The 20,783-nt window shown below is 42.1% G+C and overlaps 2 protein-coding genes and 1 pseudogene across 2 annotated transcripts in view; all 3 read right to left on the bottom strand.

The window, feature by feature from the left end:
* LOC119904398 (protein ITPRID2-like) overlaps positions 1-20,783 on the bottom strand; it is a 67,145-nt gene that overhangs the window by 43,269 nt on the left and 3,093 nt on the right.
* Positions 22-11,350, bottom strand: LOC119903689 (pre-mRNA-splicing factor CWC22 homolog). Its single transcript, XM_038719911.1, has 10 exons — positions 11,248-11,350; positions 9,558-9,614; positions 9,218-9,444; positions 7,977-8,194; positions 6,788-7,042; positions 6,241-6,369; positions 5,712-5,880; positions 2,407-2,460; positions 2,137-2,272; positions 22-311 (listed from the first exon to the last, which is right to left on the bottom strand). The coding sequence occupies exons 2-10, from the start codon at positions 9,610-9,612 to the stop codon at positions 22-24; spliced, it is 1,533 nt and encodes a 510-aa protein (XP_038575839.1). The 5' UTR covers positions 9,613-9,614; positions 11,248-11,350.
* The window catches only part of LOC119903688, a 10,832-nt pseudogene continuing 2,976 nt past the window's right edge, over positions 12,928-20,783 (bottom strand).

Raw genomic sequence — 20,783 nt, 5'->3', positions numbered from 1 at the left:
GAGTGAACACACATACGTACGTTAGGCTTGCATATACATGCATACGTATTTCTGCAGAGAGTTTAGAGCGAGGCAGAGTCCCCCCGTCCCTCTCTGGGGCTTACTGAGGACATCCTCGGTGTTGTACTCGTCCTCCAGTGGCAGCATGTGGGTGAACTGGTCTTCCTCATCCACCAGGTCCAGACCCTCTGGGATCACCGGATGATCTTTGAAACCGTCCTTCCTGATGGCAAACATTACCTCGATCATGTACTGGACCCTCTTATCGATGGCCGACTCATGGAGGACGTTCCTGAGACGCTCAAATATGGCTGAAAAGAGTGACAGGCATAATTTGTAGAGACTTTTCTGATGCATTGTGCTGAAATTAGGGATCTATTTTTGTGTTCTCTTACAAATGCAATACTGTTTAGTTAAAGGGATCAGTCTGAGTTCAGCATTTCAGGCTATTAATATTCTTGACATACATCTGAGAAAAACCTCAGCCTGACAAGCTAATTTCAGGGGAAAGAAAGTGTCTCTCAGGTGTTAATGTTTTTATAATGACGCAGGTTTGTTAAAGCTGGCTCCTAGCGGTAGTTTAGAGCTTGGTTATTACATTTTTTAAACTTTATTTACCCAGAATACTTTCAGCGGGAACCTTTTGGTCAGAAACCTCATTTTCCAATATTCAGGCGACTAGTGCCCAAGATTTAATAAGAAAAGGACAGTGATTGGTCAATTTTAAAATATTTTTTGGGGAGTATTTCTTGCAGAAATATTGCAAGGCCTAGAGAAAAATACTAGCTGTTGTAAAGAAAGAAACAAATTGAATTACATTACATATCAATTATTGCAATTGTAATACTTCATTAACTATGAAGGACCTAGAATGAAAAACAAAAAGACAAATTATTTTTGTACTCAGGATCATCATATTTAAATGTTAAAAGTACAAAAAGTAACTGGATTATAAAATGACCAACTGATATTGTAAAATGACAATTTCAAAAAGTGTAAGTTAAAAACCTGAAATGGAAAACAGAAAAGCTTAAATGTGAAAGCTTAACCGAAAATGAAAACATGTATAACAACATCTGACTAGATTAATTATTAAAATAAAAAGGTAGCTTTTTTTGGCATGTTGAACAGTTGACAATGAAGAGGCTGACAGGAAACAAGCAGGGAGGCAGAGGTATGACATGCAAAAACGTCCCTCTGCCTGAATCAAACCATGTGGCATGGGCTGTGACCATTCGCCTACAGGAATGCACCATCTTCTTGTTTTTTTTATTTGCTGCCTGCCTTTTGCATTCACTCTAACAAGATTTTGCATTTGTTTGTATTTTCCATTTCAGGATTTTTAATCACATTTTTCATTTTCAAATAGGGCTGCAACTAACGATTATTTTCATTATCGACTTATCTGCCGACTATTTTCACAATTAATCGTCTACAAAATGTCAAGAAATTCTGAAAACTGCTCATCACAATTTTCCAGAGCCCAAAGTGACATCTACGAATTGTTTCTTTGGTCCAACCAACAGTCCAAAACCCAAAGACTTTTCATTTACTATCATAAATGCAAAGAATAGCAGCAATTCCTCAATTAAGGAAGATGAAACCAGCTAAATTTTCACATTTTTGCTTAAAAAATGCCTGAAACAATTATCCAAATCTTTGTCGATTAATTTTCTTTCGACCGAATAATTGACTAATCGTTGCGACTCTACTTTCAAAATGCCATTTCACAAAACCAACTTGTCATTTCAACATCCAATTGACTTTTTTGGGTTCCTTTTTTTCCCCCATTTTAAACATTTCATTTTGGTCATCATAAAGATGAATTTAAAACCAGAATGAAAAGCAGGATTTTGCTGCCCGCTCTGGTGGAACATTCATGCCTGTTTCACATCTGACTTGTGCTTTTATTGCACCTGTGATACCCAAAAGTGATTAAGCACACCTGAAGCACACCTGTACTACAGCAAGGTGAGAAGTTAAACCATTCAAGGTCAGCAAAGCTCAGCTGGGACTGAAGAATGCTTGGCTTTTTAAGCTTGTGATGACTGACTTAAATGATTAATCGATTTGAGCTCCTTGTCATCGTCTCAAACTATGAGGATGATAATGAGTTTAGCTGAAGCTACAGTGTACCGTTGATTCCTCGCGGAGAGACTTCGGTCAGTTTGAGTCCACACTCCTTCAGGAAGGAGATGGCGACCTCCACACTGTCGTCAGTTGGACGCTCCAGCAGCAGAGTGAGCATCTCCAGACACAAAACCTCATGGGCCTTAGAGCGAGACACGTTGGATCAGACAAAGAGAAAGCGCGAAAGAGAGACAGAGAAGTAAACACACTTCATTAGCGCTGAAAATCCAACACTGAAACCCTCAATCAATATTAAAGTCACACAGCAGGACCTACCACGTTCTGGTTGATGAGATGTGCCACAAACTTTGAGGCTGTCAGGCACTGTTGCTGGAAAACAAAAGACAGACTTGGCTTTAATACATCACTAATACTACGCCTAATAAAGCCAATATTTGAAATGATTTGAAACATAATACTAATTTAATAGCAATGTATATAAAATACTTTTTACAGCTTTAAATCTGGTTAAGGTGTGTTCAGACTGAACACAAACTGATCGTGTGATAGTGTCAATTTCTTGTAAGCAAACAGTAGAGACATTAGCTGCAGTTAGGTAAACACAAAACTTTCAAGGATTGCCAGTTGATTCTCTTATTTAGCTCCAGTTTCTTTCTTGTCTCTGTACATTGGACTCATACCACTTCAGTCTGCTCAAGCTGGAACATTTCCACCTCAAAATCACATGTGGTGGAAATCTTTGGGCATCTCACAGTAGGGTTGGGCGATGTCTACAAAATTTCCATCGAACGATGTCTGAATGAGACATTGGGATGGACAATGTCATCGGGCACACACGCGCGAAGTCGGCAGCAGTCGTCTTATGTGCATACTTGTGTTCTCGCACAACCTTCATTCGGTAAAAAAAAAAAATTGGTAGACTATTAACTTACGTTACAAGTTGCGGTGGATATTTTACCTACGGAGCAGGTAAAGCAGAATTGAACACACAGGGTGCAGATGTTGGTTTCAGTTGTTTGATAGGCTGCATCATTAATAAGTCAACGTGTGGCTCACGGCATCGTCTGTCGGCCATACCCTATCTCACAGTTAGATTCAGAAAGGATTCTTGATTGAATAAACAGAAAGGGAGGCAGTTTATGGGCTCTTACTCAAGTGACTCATGTCCTTATGTCTGTTGAAATGCATTATGAAACATAACTGGCAGTCAAGCTAAATGGTGTTGATGAAGGATGCTGACTGACAAACAAACAAGCAGAGAAACAAGCAAAGAGTAATCAGAATTTTATTTCAAAATATTAACTGCACTCATTTGGAAGCATTTTACCATCTTTTGTCTGTAAAGTAGGGCAGATCGATTTGGGGGGGGGAATCGAGTTGCAATTTTTCTGCCAGATATTGCAATTTTTTGCTAAAGTTCAATATTCAACGCCAGTCTATTTTTGATGGAAGCCACGTCAAGCAGCACAGAGCAGATGATTCAGGCAGAAAGTCAGACAAAGAATGGCAAAGAGAATCTAGCCAATTTTCCAAATAAAACACCCTTTGCAGACTCCCAATCATACATCAACAATAAACACAATTAAAACAATTTAACTACGTAGCCTACTTAACCATAGTAGAAGCACAAAAATCAAGGACAACTGAACAAATAAGCAAAATCTGAGTAACTCAGCATAATCAAACGGGCAAAACACTCTTATTCTGAAATGCCCCATGTGGATATGTAACGTTAACAACGTGTAGGCTTAACACTTTGCTGCTGAAACACACAGCCACTGCCTGTGTCGGTTCACCTGGTGCCATTGTCCCACATGTTTCCTCTAGAAGTGTTCAACTAACCTCTCTAAGACTGAACTCTTGGTCATTCCAGCCAAGCAATCTATCCACCATAACATCAAACTACAAATTGACTCCTCAACCATCACTCCAACCAGGGTGGTGAGAAATTTGGGTGTCATGATTGATTACCAGCTGTCCTTATTAGACCATGTTGCCGCCGTCTCTCGGTCGTGCCGCTTTGCTCTATACAACATCAGAAAAATCAGGCCCTACCTCACTCAGTACGCCACCCAGCTTCTTACAGGCCATGGTTACCTCTCGCCTCGACTACTGCAATGCCCTCCTAGCAGGTCTTCCAGCTTGTGTGGTGAAACCCCTACAAATGGTTCAGAACGCAGCAGTGGGTCTTGTTTTTGACCAGCCCAAAAGGACTCATGTCACTCCATTACTCAGTGACCTCCACTGGCTCCCCGTGGCCTCCAGAACCAGATTCAAGTCACTAATGCTTGCATACAGAGTGACTACTGGATCTGCACCCATCTACCTAAACTCCATAAGACAAGTTGACGTTCCTTCTCGGCCACTAAGCTCCTCCAACGAACGCCGCCTGGCTCTGCCATCACTTCACACAAAGCTATCTGAGTGAGTCCAGGAAACATATGTCTGTAACTTTATTCTAGCTATCGTTGTACTTTACTGTGACCAAGTTAGCATAGCCCTGATCGATCCAAACTCTATTCAGAAAACAAACATTTTAGAAGTTGTTGTCCTGCTGACAGACCTGACAAAGAATGAAGTCATATGTTTAACAAATCTGCATCATATTGTGGGGGGGGTGGCGATGGCGATGGCGCAATGGATAAGACTATGCCTTTGGTGTGAGAGACCCGGGTTCAACTCCCCACTGTGAGCAAGACACTTAACCCGTAGTTGCTCCAGAGGCGTGCGACCTCTGACATGTATAGCAATTGTAAGTCGCTTTGGATAAAAGCGTTAGCTAAATGAATAAATGTAAATGTAATATTGTAGCTATTTCGGCATCAGTTTAATCCGTTTATTGACATTTAATCACAGCAAAATGTTTACTTTGGGTTGATACAGTTGAAGTAATTGCAAGTTGTGGTTATTCACGTTAAAATTGCCTTCTCGCGTTATGTGTGAACACTTGCAACGAATGTACTCACGCGAGTAAAGCGTCGCGAGGTGAAAATTCGCAGTTGGTCAGAATGCCGCACAACTCCTAACCTCTAACTTGCACTTCCTGTGCTCTTCTTCTATCCCCTCCAATTATCTTGTATTGATTGCACTTTTTTTCTTAACTCACGTCTTTCCCTAGGTATTTACCCCATTGATATGATATGTGCTATTAGCTCTTACTAGTATTTATTGCTGCTCTTACTAGTATGTATTGTCAGTTGTATGCAAGTCGCTTTGGAAAAAAAGCGTCAAATGAGTAAATGTTGTAAAATGTACATGCCCTGTGCCCGCTCTGATTGGTGAGTAGGACAATAACAGGAGGAGCATGGAGCTTGTGACTGGCAAGCAGATCTGTCACACAAGGATGAATTTGTAACTGCATGACTGTTTAAAACAGGTGAGATGGTGTAGAATTAATTTCAATTTTTTTCTACATTTTAATCATCGTCTTTATGATTAGCTAAAATCGCCAACCAAAACGCTGTCTGGGCACAGGGCTTTATAAAATTACTTGCTACAGTTATTTTCTTCACACAACCAGAGTGGTTTAAGCATTTACATTTTTTTCGCCACCCACCCCTATCAGTCACATGTTTTAGTCACACTGCATGCATATCCACTTAACAGCTATAGATGGGTACCTTGAGATTGCGGCGGTAGCTCTTCCTGAAGGTTAGGATGAGGCGTTTGAGGATCAGCTCTCCAATCTGAGGGAACTTGGAGTTGATGATGGCGACAACGGCGGCGTAAACATGAGTAAATATTGGCGATGCCGCCTGAGCCTGCAGCACCGAGCGAGCCAGCAGACCTCTGACAGATATACAAGTACAGAGTTAGGGAGGAAGTCAGGGAGACAGTAAGTCAGACAGCAAATAACCTCCAGACTTTAAAAAAATGTAATTAGTTTATAGGTGTCAAAAAGTGCCTGATAGCCCTTTATTTCACTATATGGGTTCACTTGAATCTGTAAGTTTCATTACATCTTATGAATGACGATCCAGTTTCACAAACAGTGTCACAAACTTCTAACACTAAACCCTCATGTGTTTGTGATATGATTAGCTGCCAAAAAATATTTTGTAAATAAAATAATTTTACTGTTAAAGAAGCATATATTTGAATACAGAGGATTAATGTGATTCATGTTGTTGGTGCTGTTTCATTGTTCACCTCCCCCTGACGATGTTCTCCTGCAGCAGCTCTTGGATGATCATGACGATGTTCGACACGTTTACTTTGTTGATCAGACCATTGATGGACTTCTTCAGAGCTTCCCAGCTCATCCTCTGATAGGCCAGGCTGCACAGGGGGTGGGGCATCAACAACAACAACACATACACAGATTACACAGAGTCGTTTAAACAGTTGAGATTTCAGTAACACATCGTGGGTCTGGAGTCACAACCTGCTCAAAACTGCTGCTCAAGATGAAATAGTTGTTGTGCTTTATGCCATTGATGATGCGTTCAAGTGTTGGTAAGCCACTAAGATTTTTAAAGAAAAATCTGCCGCTGAGCTTGACCATATACACTCCTTATTTACTGTTTTTAAGTCGTCTAGGTCTTATTTGCTAAAAGGAGCTCACCGCTCAAATCTTAGATGTGAGAGCATCCTTGAATGCATCGCAGATGAGGAGTTGTGGTAAAAACAAATAAAACTAAAAGTTTTAAGTGTTGTCTAAACCTAACACCTATAAAATAATTAACAATACTCTTACCTGCTCTTGTCAGTGATTTGCTGCTGCATCATGCGTAGCTTGGCTGGGGGGATGTAAGCCCCGCCGGTCCTCGTGAGGATCGGGTCGAGCTCCTCCTTCTTCTTCTTGACAGGCGGCTGGTCGTCTGCCACAGGCTCTCTGTCTGTTGGAGGCGAGGCTGAGCGGCCTCGCCTCCTGTGATCTGGTTCTGCATCCCGATTGGTCCATCGATCAAAGCGCCCGCCCCTGTCATCACGGCGATCATCATAGCGATCCCTGGGCAGAGCAGACAGGAAGAGACAAAAGAAAAATTACATTTTAAAGCTTTTTTTTTTGTAATTTTGTGATGTAACTGCTGTTACCCAATTAGCCTGTTTTTTTCTGAGCACCTTTCAGGTCTGAACCGGTCTGGTGTTGCTTTAAAAAGTCTGATGATTTTAATAGCTGGAGTATGTTTATGTTTACTAATACAGCATGATGCCGCCATTAAAGAGGCACTGTTTCGCGGGAAGAACTCGTTTTTATAAACAGGTGTAAAACTGTTTTATTTAATGAAATGGAAATATGACATATAGAGAACGCTTCAATTTTATACAAGACATTGGGTCTGGGATATAAAACAATACAGATAATTATCACAATATAATTTCCTCAATAAAAATGTAAGAAATGTTCAATAAATGTTGATTTAAATTTAATTCATCATAATTGTTTTGAATGTTCTACATCAAATTTGTTATGTGATCCACTGTTTGCTGTCAAGTGTTTGTTCTGACCATAAAGAAAAGTACAAGAAAAGTTTAGTAAGTTTGTCTGGTTTCTTGAACTTTCACTCAGGAGCAAAAATCAGCCTTTAAACTTGAAAGAAATAATGATTTGACATTTCATTGTAATAATTATCAATATTTAATGACATGACATTCTTTTATTGGGATAAACTTTTTGGTCATATCGCCCTGCCCTACATAACACTTTGTTTTATATCAAGGTAATTTTTTTGTTTTGCTTCACCTGACTGCTTATTATGTGTTGTTGTGTGTTTTAGGGATATGACAGAAAAAACTGAAAAACTTTAGTCTTATGACCTAGTTTCACATCCACGAGCCCTTTAACATACTGATCACTTAATTTTCAATACTTATTATTTACAAATAATATTAATTACACATTCTTACAAGCTAATCAAAAGCTGTGTGGCTCTGTCTGTTACCTAGTATACCGTCCTCTGTCATAGTGGTCCCGGTCTCTCTCTCTGGACCTGGATCTGTCTCGTCCTCTAGACCTAGACCGGTCTCGTCCTCTGGATCTTGATCTTGATCTGGATCCGTCTCGTCCCCTGGATCTTGATCTTGATCTGGATCCGTCTCGTCCGCTGGATCTGGATCTGGATCCGTCTCGCTCTCTGGACCTTGACTTGGACCTTGATCTCTGGACAGCAAATAAATCCAGAGTGTCAGCAGTGTTCATATGTTAAAATGGTATGGATCGTCCCTGAATTCAGGATGGCCTGGGGAAACTCCTCAGAGAACACCGGACCAACAGAAAAACAAGCTGCTGTTTTTAAAAGTGTGAGTTTAGCTCAATGAGAGGGACAACACGGCAGCTCCGGCTCAACTTAGAGTGAGTCTGGGTCATTGAAAGCCTGGAGGTACCCGGGGAGTTCGTGTCTAAGATGACAGTAATGGACACACTTCTCTTCTTGTCAATCAACAAGCTGCTTCTTTACTCAGTGGAGATGCTGCTCACCACTGTTTCATGATCAGGCCGGCTAAATGTAACCCTGAATACTCCATCTCACTAACATGTCTTGATGCCAAACTCTGCTCTGTTGCCATGGAAACTAACACTGCAGACCAACCAACTCACAGACAGACTGAAAAAGGGACCCACACACTGATCTGAGCTCTCAGTTTGTGTTTTTGAAGAGATGTTACCTTTGGCTACGAGACATCAAGCCGTGGCAGTCGACCCAACAACATATGGATGAAACGGTGCACGGTTTAATGATAAACCATGGTAAAAAATTCCCGATGGTTATTATTACCGTACACATTTTATTATCATCATGATAACCATGTTCGATTACCACGCTTTGAAAAACTCATGGTCAATACTCTCCAGCACTAACCAAAGTTATTGACAGTCTCCCAGAAGCAGGCACGCATGCACAGCATACAACATGGGTTTGTTTTGGTCAATAACTAAACAGCGAAGGACAGCCCTGCAGAGACTTTTCAGCTTGTCTGAAGCCTGGTTGTATTTTAGTTTATAAGAGTGCCAAGGGAAACTTAATGGGAAAAAATTGCCTCATAGCGAAAGGAGGGAAGGTTAACTTTTAGCTTTAGTTTGTCTGGCTGTTCTTGTTTACATGGCCCTTAACAACACGAAATCAACTGTAATCAGTGCATGTAAGCACATCAGATGCCAGTATCCATATTAGTCACTGCTTACTTTGATCTGAGCCACGCTACTCCTAATCTTCCTCAGTGCCCCGTTATGTTCATCCTCATCATCACTGCTGCTGCTGCTGCTGTCTGAGCTGCTGGAGGCAGGACTCCTGGAGGAGGTGCGGCCTGCAGGACTGGCCCGAGGGGACGGCCTCTCTTTGGGGCTTTTCTCAACTGTGCCGGACTGTTGGGGCCTTTTATCTGCTGGACTGGACTCGTCATCTGAAGGTCCTGAAGACAGAGAGACAGAAAGACAGAGAGAGAGCGCGCATCATTATCAGATGAATAACAAAACAGCTACAACTTCTAGTAATGTTACTTAAAAAACAGCAGGTTTTACTCACCACTGTGTTCTCTCTGCGCAGGACTGGGACTTCGACTTCTGCCTGGAGGGTCCATCCCTGAAAAACACACATTTTTTTATTAAAATTAAAATGTATTCCAAGAGCCATCACAGATCAACGCATACATAAAGAATAGCAGAATGAACCCTATTTATACAGCATAATTACACTGGCATATTGTCTTCTAATCTCATGAAAAGACCCGAACCAACAATTAGTCCGTCTCTCAACACTTTCTGACTTCCCTTAAATATCTGTGGCTCTCATCCCCAAACCCACTGGTTCCTCCTGAAGACATAAATCTTTAAAAAATGGCTCACAAATATATAGTTCCATTTTAAGCAGCTGGCCACTGTACTTTTTAATGAATTAAAAGTTACTCAAACAGGGGGAAATCTTTTTTGGGACCAACAGTGGATTAATACTCATGTGGTGCTCTAATGAGTATTTCCGACAGCAGGGAAAATGTTACTTCAAAAAGATCTTTGTAATGTCTTGGTTATGATTCAGCTGGCAGTGAATAGCTTCTCTTTGGGTTACACATGTGTTAAACCCATAGACTGTATATAAAAAGGTTAAACCACACAAACTTTAAGCCAGCTTTGAAGATCAATCAAATCAACCCAAGTCAGTTATGAATCTACAGATTATGTTCTCGATTAATCACTTGGTCTATATAACATTGCAAAGCAGCGTAAATGTAAATACTCCGTATTTGTATAGCGCTTTTCTAGTCTTTGTGACCACTCAAAGCGCTTTTACATTACATCACATTCACACACATTCATGCACTGGTGGAACAGCCACCAGGGGTAATTCGGGTTCAGCATCTTGCCCAAGGACACTTCAACATGAAACCTGGAGAAGCCGGGGATTAACAGGCAAACCGCTCTAACTCCTGAGCCACAGCCACCCCATAAAAGTGGGAAATACCCGTCACAGTTTCCTAAAACTCAACAATGACACACCAATAGTTCAAAACCCAGATGTATATACAGCATTTATGTACATATAATGAACAACATGAAAAGCAAGGTGAAGGGATCATAAAATATTTGCTTTTAGTCAATAAATTAAATGACAGATCAGAATAGTTGACTGTGTATTTTCTGTCTTTCAATTTACCAATTAACCAAAAATCGTTTCAGCTCTTGTAACAACACACATTGGTACTGTGGTAAGTTGGTAAGTTTTTGCAAATGCAATTTTTCTGTGCTGTCCCAATGATATTGCAGAGCAGGTAAAAGTTACCTTAGCGTTACCTACGCAGCTGCCGTTTTGTCATGTGGGTTAACTGACCTTTTGAAGAGAAGTGTCTGGAGAGTTTCAGGTAAAACTTCATTGTCACTTTTAGGAGTTTAGATTTACCTGTAACGTTAAGTTACATTTGCTGACGAACAGGAAACACGAAGTTAAGTGAACTTTTTTTCGACCTGATATAACTAAGATAAATAAATAACTCCAAAGGAGTACATTTAAGGTTACTAAATAATCCTCACACGAACGTCTCAGTTTTATCGCCATGTGTGTTTGGATGAGCTAAAGTTAGCTGCTAATCCTGCCTCAGCTCCAGCTAGTTAGCTTAGCTGCTAGTTGTTTGCTAAAACCTCCAGATTTTTCCTTCTCCGTCTCTGCAGGTAAACTCTGTCTTTTTAACTTTATTTTCTTTGGCTGTACAACATCCTCTTACCGTTCTGTTTCCCGACTTATCTTCCCTAAATCAGTGTCGTTCTTCTGGCGGAAAACTTCCTACAATAAACAAAAACACGTCCGGGTCAGGGACAGCTTCCGGATTTCATAATAAAAGTCTTGACGGGCTGAAGGGAGCGCACCCTGGTGGTGAGCAGTAAGGAAGGAATTTGTTTTGGTAACTAGGTGCGCAACAATACACATAAACGTCAACCTATATAAATATAAAATATCTAAAAATATATATACAGTATTTATATGTGCAAATAAAAAAATAATAAAAAGTTATATTTCCTAAGCTGTCTCTTGAAAATGGTCAACAGTTAATAATATTCATTAGAAATTTAGAAAAGTAATCAAAAAAGTAATTAAATGTAATAAGTTACATTACTTTGATAAAGTTATTGAAATAGTTACACTAATATTACATCTTAAATAGGGTAAATTGTTAAATTTCCAAAGTAAACTTCCCAACACTGGTGGTGACAACCTTGTTTGTGAGGATAGGAAAGTGAACAGTTATGATGGAGGAAAAAAGTATAAACTGTTTCATTATAACCAAAATAGAAGAGGCAAACATTTCTGAAGAAACTGTATTCATGCTTGTTGCTTACACTTTGCAGTTTAAACATTTGAAATACTGTAACAATTTCTGTCGATTGTGTCGATAACCAAATGCTGACAAAGTAGAAAAGGGAGTTTGTCAGACAAAGTGTAGTTCATTCTATAACAATGCTTTACATCATAAGCTCATTATTGTTTTTGTTTGTAAAACCTACAAAGCTAGTAGCTAGAACCTATGACTGCCAGATAAACGTAGTGGAGTAGTAAGTGCAATATTCCTAAAACATTTAGGAGTAGACTTATAATACACTCAAGTAGAAATTGCTTTCCATTGGTACAATATAACGTGTGCAGGTAGCGTATAGTGTGTAGGTTTAAGTAGGGTTGAGTATCGTTTAAATTCTGTCGATTACTATTCCACTTAATGAATCTCGGTTTGAATTCCAACCCCTTCACCTCAAATATTGCCACCGCTCAGTGACATTTTCCCCTTCATGGCTGAAGTGAAAGGAGTTTCTGTACTAGATGGGTGTCTCTGGGTCATCTTATATATTAGAATAATTTGTGGATGTCATTCGTTTACTTTCAACATAAACAGGTGAATGTCAGCTCGTCTGTGTTTTGTACCTGAGTGTGAGACGTTGCTAGTGTTAGCATTAGCTGTTTCTGGGAATTCAGTCATATTGGAGCTGCTTCTTCCGTTGCACAAAATGTCCTTACTGCAGGTGTTGCATTGTGCTGTTATTTAATTTTAGTGAAGCAAAGCCAAACTTTTGAGCATTTGCTTCGACCCACCATGGTCCAGGAATGTCAACAGAAGTACTCTCTAGTTGCATGCTTGTAGGTCTGTGTAGCAGGTCCTGGCAGATAAGTGCAACTTTCATGGACTATAAAATGCTCAGTGCAGTTTAATCTGGAGAGAGACTGGAATATGCAAAAATTTAAGATCTTATAAGCAGAATTGAAATGCATGTGTTTTAAAGAATCCAAGGTTCTTGGAAATTTGGTAATGTTCCAACTTTGACCCAATTCTTGAAATCCAACCCTAATAGGTTTAAGACTAGAAATAACACACCCACCCCCACACACACAAAGAAAGGAGCCAGCACTCAACCAGTACTGAAAATAAATACATTTTAATTATTCTCATCTCTATAGAGTGATCCCTCACCCCTGCATCCCACCGACAAGACATCAATACAAAATACACATCATCATTAATAGACATCAACAGAAATTAACAGACACCAACAGTCAAACAGTGAAGTGTATTTAGAAGTGTGTGAAGGATTCTTGGTCAATAAAAAAAAACAACTAATAAAAAAGCATGTAGAGCCTCGGAGATCACAGTGTTGGTCCAGCAGAGCAGAGTTTGTGATCAGTGAACATGGTAAAAAGTCAACAAATGGTGAAGAAAATCCATCAAAGGTCCAGTTAATAATGATTAAGAGCATTCACGTGATTAAAAGTTCACATTTAGTTCACGTGATGGCACCTCAGCCAGCTGAACAAACACTGTGAGGTGTGGCTTGAAAGCTCAGAATCACTAATAAGTGAACCTTTGAGCTTAGATTCACCAAACAACCGAAGATCAAGAATGAAACATCTGAAAAACACATTATTAATACATTTTTCTCCCAAAAGTTCAGCTCTCTGTGGGTAATTTTAATTCTAATCTGAGTCTGTGTGGACATTTTCAGAATCATTGTTCCATGAAGATCAAAAAGAGGTATTGTCTTGACTGACTGATATCCCAGCCAATCACATTCAGCTACGGTGGACGCAGCGTGCTTGTTTCACCTTTTCACTAACTGACTGTATATTCGGAAACCTGTGAGCAACCACACAGACACTACACACATGCTAAAGAATACAGATATTCCAGATAATTAATAGTTAATCATTCAGTGATCAATCAGTGGATTCCGTGTGATCAGAAATTCTCTCAATAAAACCAGCTGCAGATTAATTTGTGTAGGATGTGCAGGTAGAAAGTTTTTGTTTTAGTGGTGCAAGAGGACTGGTCTCTTCTGAAATGTTTGCAGTGATTTACCGATAATTTGTTCACAATAATCTCAGTAATCAATATACTTGTTCCTATTATTGCACATCAGACAGTGTGAAGCTAACAGGCTAATGCGGCCAACATGCTAACACAGCTACTGTTTGGGCTCCACTGCCCGCTCACTGAGACACGTTCTGCTCACTAAGCTCCTCCCACTGACCGGACCTCACATCATCGTCATCAATAGCATCATCATCATCATGACCATCATGATCATCATCATCACCGCCATCACCATGAGAACTTACCGAAACCTGCTACTTCTGCAGAATAACCTGCCTGACCTTCACAGTACCTCACGACATCACACACTGACCTCATCACCTGTTCTCTAACAACCAGCACACGCACAAAGCAAAGACTGTGGGTGTCAAAGGGAAGGACGTGTTTAGCCTAGCTTAGCACAAAGACTGAAATCAGGGGGAAACTGCTAGCCAGGCTCAATCAAAACAGAAAACAATCCACCTTCTAACACCTTCAAATCACTCACACACACAGTTGTACACATGTAAATGTAGAAATTTTGGTTTCAGCAGCAGTCAGTGTTGGAGCAATTTGTTGACCAACAACTGCTGGGTGCAGTGACCTGCTTGCAGTACATCTCACCCAGGGTTTCTGATATGATATCTTTGCTGTGGCAGTTCCAGCTCTGATTCTTTAAGTACTAAATTTACTTTTGGTGACCTCTGTTCATCAGCTAAAACAACTGCGGCAATTAACCTCTGGTGTGGCGAAGCTTTCAGCTTTAAAACCTCATTTTAAAATGTTTGTCAGTAACTGTGACCTAAATAAGTTTACATGGAGTCTGACTTTCATCCGTGATGCCATTGTCTGGTGGACTGACCAGCAGGGGGCAACGTCACATCAGTGAAAATACAGAAATTTAAGGGCGGTGAGAGAAACAGAAGCACAATGATTACAATGCTGATGATGATGATGATGATGATGATGATGATGATGATGGAATGTTGACAGATGGAGGATAATAATCCCTTAATTGTATCGCTTAAAGCCCTTTTTGAAAGTTGAAATGTGCATGGAAGGAGTAACTCAACGGGGTTAAAAGCTCAGTTTGACCCTCATTAGACTCTACTCTTATTGAAGATTAAGGAATGTAACCGTTTAATGAGAAGCACGAGAGCATCAATTAAAATATTATTAAGGCATTTACACTACATTTAAGGAGGCTGGCCCCATGTGTGTTGCAACGTAACATGTTAAAAGCTCAATTCAGGCAAAACAATATGTCCTGATCTGATCTCAGACAGGGATCAGGGGTAAAAGAACTCAATGGGAGCATCTATAGGACTGGGACTAGTAGTGATAGTACTGGTAGAGTACTGTTAGCAGTACCAGATGTAGTACTAGCAGTATTAGTGGCAGTGGTAGTAGTTTTAGGTCTGGCTTTGATCAAAACAGTCTAGAAAAAGGAAACAGGATGTGAGGAAAAGACAACACATCATCGTTGATGGTTCACAGGGTCGGGCTGGTCCAGAGTGGCGCTCCCGGGTTGCATCACAACTGGCACGCTAGAACCAACCGGACACGTAAACGTCCTCATTCCATCTGCCCCACTCTCCACCTCTCACTAACGAGCATGCTCGTTAACAGCCACAGGTGGAGTGGGCGGGGTATATCCCAGGTAGGTGATGTGCTCGTTTCATCATCAGTGTCGCAGACATACAGTGTTACACAGCTATACAGTGTTGCAGACGGACAGTGTTGCTGCTCAGGCTGTGGTTTCTAAGGCTGGAGGTGAAAGGGGTGGTGCTTTGCTGGTGCCATGACTACAGAGGGTGTTGCCTGGCGGGCACGGGCGATCGCCGTGGCGAAACTGTAGCCAGCAGCTCACTGTAGATTTCCCGTCGGACCTCCTGTGCCACGCTCTCTCGAATCTTGAAAACAACAGACATGAGAGTTATCAAATGAGAGCAATCCTCTCATCTAGCTATAAATAAGCGTACAGCTGCATTGTGCAAAATGCTCAAGTTTGTGTTTTAGATAAAGCAACGTCTTATCACTTTTTTCTGGTCTAAAGGCAGAAAACAATTTAACACCCGTGTGACAACGTGGGTTTGAGTTCTTTAAAAATAAACCAAGAAACAACCAACACCAACAGTAATAAGAAAGCATTTTGCTGCGTCATCCTAACACTGTGCTTGTGTACGACCAACAATGTAAATGCAGTGTTAGTTTTATCAACAAAAAAAACAAGACACAGATCTAAACAACAGGAAACAAAAACTATGACGAAATTTATTATAATATTACAATTTTTCGCCACAAATGAAAAAAGTAACAACAATGTGAAAGATGAACAAATGGAAGTTTTCTCATTAGATGTATTTGGGAATATTTCTCCTCTACATTTACATCATGACAGTGAAGTACCAATAAATGTACTTCAAAGTAAAACTGCTGACAGACCGTTACCTCTCTGATGAGCTGTTGCAGGTTGTCCACTACTTTTTCTCCTGCTGCTCCCTCCTCCTCTGGTCGTGCTCGTCCTCCTCCTCCTTGTTCTCCTCCTCCTCCTCCTCTTTCTTGCTCTTCCTCCACAGCTTGTGTGTTTGGTCGAGAAGGAGGGACAGGGGTAATGTTTATAGAAGCCCGATACACGCCTTGTCCATGCTCGTGATCTCCTTCTCGGACTGGACTGGAGGATCGGGAGGAGGGGACAGTGGAGGGGGGGTGGCCGTCGTAGCTGAGCTCTGATTGAAGGTAGAGCTGCTCTCTGAGGAGGTCTGACATCTGGAGGAGGGACAGGAAAAAAACATACATTAAAACAAACTTTGGCATTATTAGCTTTCTATGACAGAGTGTGTGTGTGTGTGTGTGTGTGTGTGTGTGTGTGTGTGTGTGTGTGTGTGCGCTCTGACCGGCTCCATGGCTCTCAGTGCAGAGGTGGTGGACAGACTATCCACACTGCCGTCTCTATGGAAACCCTGAGGAAGACAGCAGGACTGACAATGTTTATCCATTTAGTCAGAAATCACAGAAAGTGCCACAAAGGGGTTTTAAAAACCTACTGCAGTAAATATTGCTGCCCAGCCATATGAATATATGTACTGTACATACCCTATGGTGTGTGTGTGTGTGTGCGTGTTGTATGTAAGCTGCAGCTAGAAATACTCACCTATGACCACATAAAGTTTGGGAGTTTTTCAGACAGAAACCCAACAATGTGCTGCTCTGTAAGCTCTGCAAGTTGCAAACGGCTTATCACAGCAGCTTAACTGCTGTGTGTATATACTCTGTGGTGTGTGTGTGCTGTGAGAATATAATCTATGGTGTGTGTATATACCCGGTACTGTGTGTGATGTGTCAGCTCCATCAGTCGGTCTTCCAGCTGTTGCTCCAGCTCCTGCAGTTCTTCTCTGACTGCTAACCTCAGAGACTGAAGCTGCTCCACCTCCAACCTGCACATCCACACACACAAACACCAGGTTGGTTATCTATCATAGTATCACATTTCACTGCAGTCCAGATTACTGGGAAACATGTATCTGTTTGCTGTTATTATGAGTCACCTGTCGGTAGGGCTCAGGTGTTTGTAGACCAGAGCCTGCTGTTGGATGATTGACATCTCCAGGTCCATCATCTGACTGCGGAACAAGTTCAAACTTCGCCTCTTCTGCTGAAACTCTGCCAAAGACTGAAAAAAGAGAAACCAAGTGAAACACACATGACGACCCGGTTGCTTCACAGATGGAAGCAGTCTCAACACATCACACTGCAAATTATCTTGTGTAAATTTCAGATAATGCAAAGCTAATACGTCAATTTAGTATACTCTGAATACACAAGGATAAGAAATAAGTAAAGACGGGGCACACAGTCTTCACATGTTATCACCTTAGTGACCCAGTCAGAGGACATTCCTGCCTTCAAAGGGAACTTTAGTTTAGTGTTTGTGTCATGGAAGTCATGTAAAAGCTCTATATGGTGAGATTTAAATAAACTTTAATTGCAGGATTTATTGCCACTAGATCTTCACCAATTCACTTCCCATGCAGGAAAAGCACAACAAGAAGGCAGGCATCAGATGGAAACTGAAGACATGATGAGGGATGACAGTACCTGGTGACTGGGCAGAGCTGCTCTGTGCTCAGTGAACCCGTCAGGAGTGTCGGCTCGGTTCTAGATGGAGAGGAGAGTGATGTCAGGACAGGAACTGGAACACAACAAGCTGACAATAGGATAAGTTAAAGCTAACCTAGTCAAAACCATTCACCGGACTACAGGAAGTGATAGTGAAGAGGGGTTTCAGGAGTGAGCAGGAAACAGCTAATCAATCGCACTACTTTGCGTTCACAGCGTTACAGGCTGTTAGTGCCAGTTTTACATCCATGAAACTAGAGGCCTGAAAATGTGACTAAAAACACCCAAACTAAAGAGACTAGATCTCAAGCAGGATGGAATAATGTGCAACCCATACAGAACGCTCTCGGAGAGCAGCAACAACATAAATCGGTCAATATAAGCAGGTCTAATGGGGCAACAAATTTAAGCAGTCAGATGGCCATACAGACTTTAAACAAACCTCAGGCTAGTCACATTTATTTGTAAGAGAAAACAAAAGCGAGCGGAAAGTTACAACCCAAACCGTCGGTGTTGTAAACATTCACCATTAGCTTAAAGGAAAAGTCATTTAGGACGTTTAAGGAAATACGCTTTCTTGCCAAGTTAGATGAGAAGACTGAAACCCCTCTGTTGGAGGTATGCTAAATTTGAGGCTACTGTCTGAAATGCTAACTTAGCTTAGCATAAAGACTAAAAACAGGGGAAAAAGCTTGCCTGGCTCTTTTAAAAGGTTACAAAATCCTTCTACCAGCACCTCAAAAGCTCATCAGTTACCATATCATATCTCCTTTGTTTAATCTATACAAAACTCTAAGTGTAAAAACAACAAATTTCACAGGGATATGTCCCAAACTGTTTGGTCCAGACCTGTTCCTGGCAACCAGTGTAAACTGCAGGAAGTTACAGGTCCCAGTGAAAGATTATTAACAATATAGCAGACATGTTCACTTTCAATTTTACCTCCAAATACAGTGGTTTCAAATTTGGCAAAACTGTTGGCTTGTCTACAACATGTCTGATTGTCTAACCCCTGATACTTGTTGTGCAATAGGACCTATTTTTATGGCATGAGCTACAAAAATATGTGTAATACACCGTAGTTTTCATTCAAAGGGAGTAGGACTACAACCACAACAGACAAAAGCTAAAGTAACTAGAGCTTAACTAAAAAGAGGTTAAGAGACTGGGACTGAAGAGGACTAACCTGGCTCAGACTCTGGACTGTTCCTCTGATGTCATGCAGAACTCTCCTCAGCTGCATCTCAGTGCTGGATGGAGAACCGAGTCCTGGGTGGAGGTTGTGACCTGGGCTGTGGTTGAGGCGAGGCCTTGGAGGAAGCCTGGAGCAGGAGGAGTGAGCCCTGGGCGGAGGCTGTGTTCTGGGGTCAATGGAGGATACTGGGCGACGGGGTGCGGGAACGCCAGGTGTGGGTTCATGTTGTACCCGTGATAGCCGAGGTATGGCGAGGCAAACTGTGAGCCGTGGGAAAGGGCATGGAAAGGTGACTGATGACTGTATGGATGATTGTAGCCCGGGTGCTGCATTAATGGAGTTCCCGGATGCATGTTGCCCAGACTGACGTGGTGAGGAGTCGTGGAGGTCGGGGGCTGATGCAAGTTAGAGAGGCTGCCGTGCTGGGGCATTGGGGGAGTTACAGGTTGGTGGAGATTGGTTAGACTAGAATGGTGGGAAAAGGATGGGCTATGGTGGTGAAGGAGGTTAGGAAGACTGGCGTAAGGCTGGAGAGGGATGGGGTACTGCAGAGGAGGGTTCACAGTGAAGGGATATGGGCTGGGGTTGAGGCTAGGACTAGGATTGGGGCTTGGGTTTAAATACTGAGCTGTGGGGTTAGGATTAGGATAAGGGAACATCGTCTGCCCTGGATTCCAACTTTGCTGGTTTTCGTTGGCAGTTATGTTCTGTTGGAACTGGCCAGGCTGCTGCTGATTGGAGGACAGATCAGGAACGCTCTGGGCTCTGGGAGGAGGGCTAGAGCTATGCAGGGAACAGGATGACGGCATCAGGTAGCGTGGGATGGGTTTAGGAGGGATGGGAGCTTCGTGGGAAGCCTTGGTGGTTGCTTGCTAGAGTCAGACGAGGAGGCAGGGTTTATGATCAGAGTAGATAGACAATTGGTTTGTCTTTCCTCCTCCTCCTCCTTCTCCCCCTCCTCTTCCTTCTCCTCTCTGGCCTCCGGGGTGTATTTGAAGGAGTACCTGGGCTTGGTGCAGGATGCTTGGCCTCGGCCAAACTGGATCCTGACAGAGGACACGACCGTGGAGAGAGAGGAGCGAGGAGGGCAAAGAGGAGGACCTCTGCATGGGGGTAATGCCTCTTCCTCGTCCTCTTGCTGGGGTTAGGGGCGTATCGCCAGACTGGGGGTCTACCTGCTGCCCTGATCGGCTCAGCTGGTTCTGTTTGGCTCTGTTCAGAGCACTGAGAACTGGAGAGGACGGAGCTGGAGGAAAAAGGGAACCAGAATCATCCACGAGTGTATGCTCTTTTTGGGCCTTGTCCTCAGCACCCACTCCCTCTGTTGGTGGTTCTGTGTCTGCGGCGGTCTCGCTCTGGTTCTGATGTGTTGTTGTTCTTGTTCTGAAGCAGACTGGCTCTGGCTGTGTTCTAACTCCGGTTGTGGTTCCTGTTCTGTAGCAGACATACTCTGGGTAAACTCCGGTTCTGGTTCGGGATCAGTCCGGTCCTCATCCTCAACTCGCTCCTCGTCCTGGGTCTCATCCGGCTGCGTTTCCATTGGTCTGTTCCTGGGGAGCTGGTGGGCTGTGTACTGTGGAACCTGCTCTGAACTCTCATCATGCTCGTCTTC

The sequence above is a fragment of the Micropterus salmoides genome, unplaced genomic scaffold (assembly GCF_014851395.1).
Source record: "Micropterus salmoides isolate LMB-PRFRI ecotype aquatic unplaced genomic scaffold, ASM1485139v1 Ms_hic_scaffold_15, whole genome shotgun sequence".
Lineage (NCBI taxonomy): Eukaryota > Metazoa > Chordata > Actinopteri > Centrarchiformes > Centrarchidae > Micropterus > Micropterus salmoides.
Note: the sequence above shows the minus strand (reverse complement) of the source record. Positions and strands in the feature narration are given on the sequence as shown.

What these genes read in the sequence shown, in the direction of transcription:
- LOC119903689 (XM_038719911.1), bottom strand. Translation starts at nt 9,612, where the DNA reads ATGGACCCTCCAGGCAGAAGTCGAAGTCCCAGTCCTGCGCAGAGAGAA. An exon ending in GACAGAGGACGGTATACTAG is followed by an intron (nt 7,043 to 7,976) that starts GTAACAGACAGA and finishes TGCTCTGCCCAG; the next exon opens with GGATCGCTATGATGATCGCC. An exon ending in CAAATCACTGACAAGAGCAG is followed by an intron (nt 6,370 to 6,787) that starts GTAAGAGTATTG and finishes CCCCCTGTGCAG; the next exon opens with CCTGGCCTATCAGAGGATGA.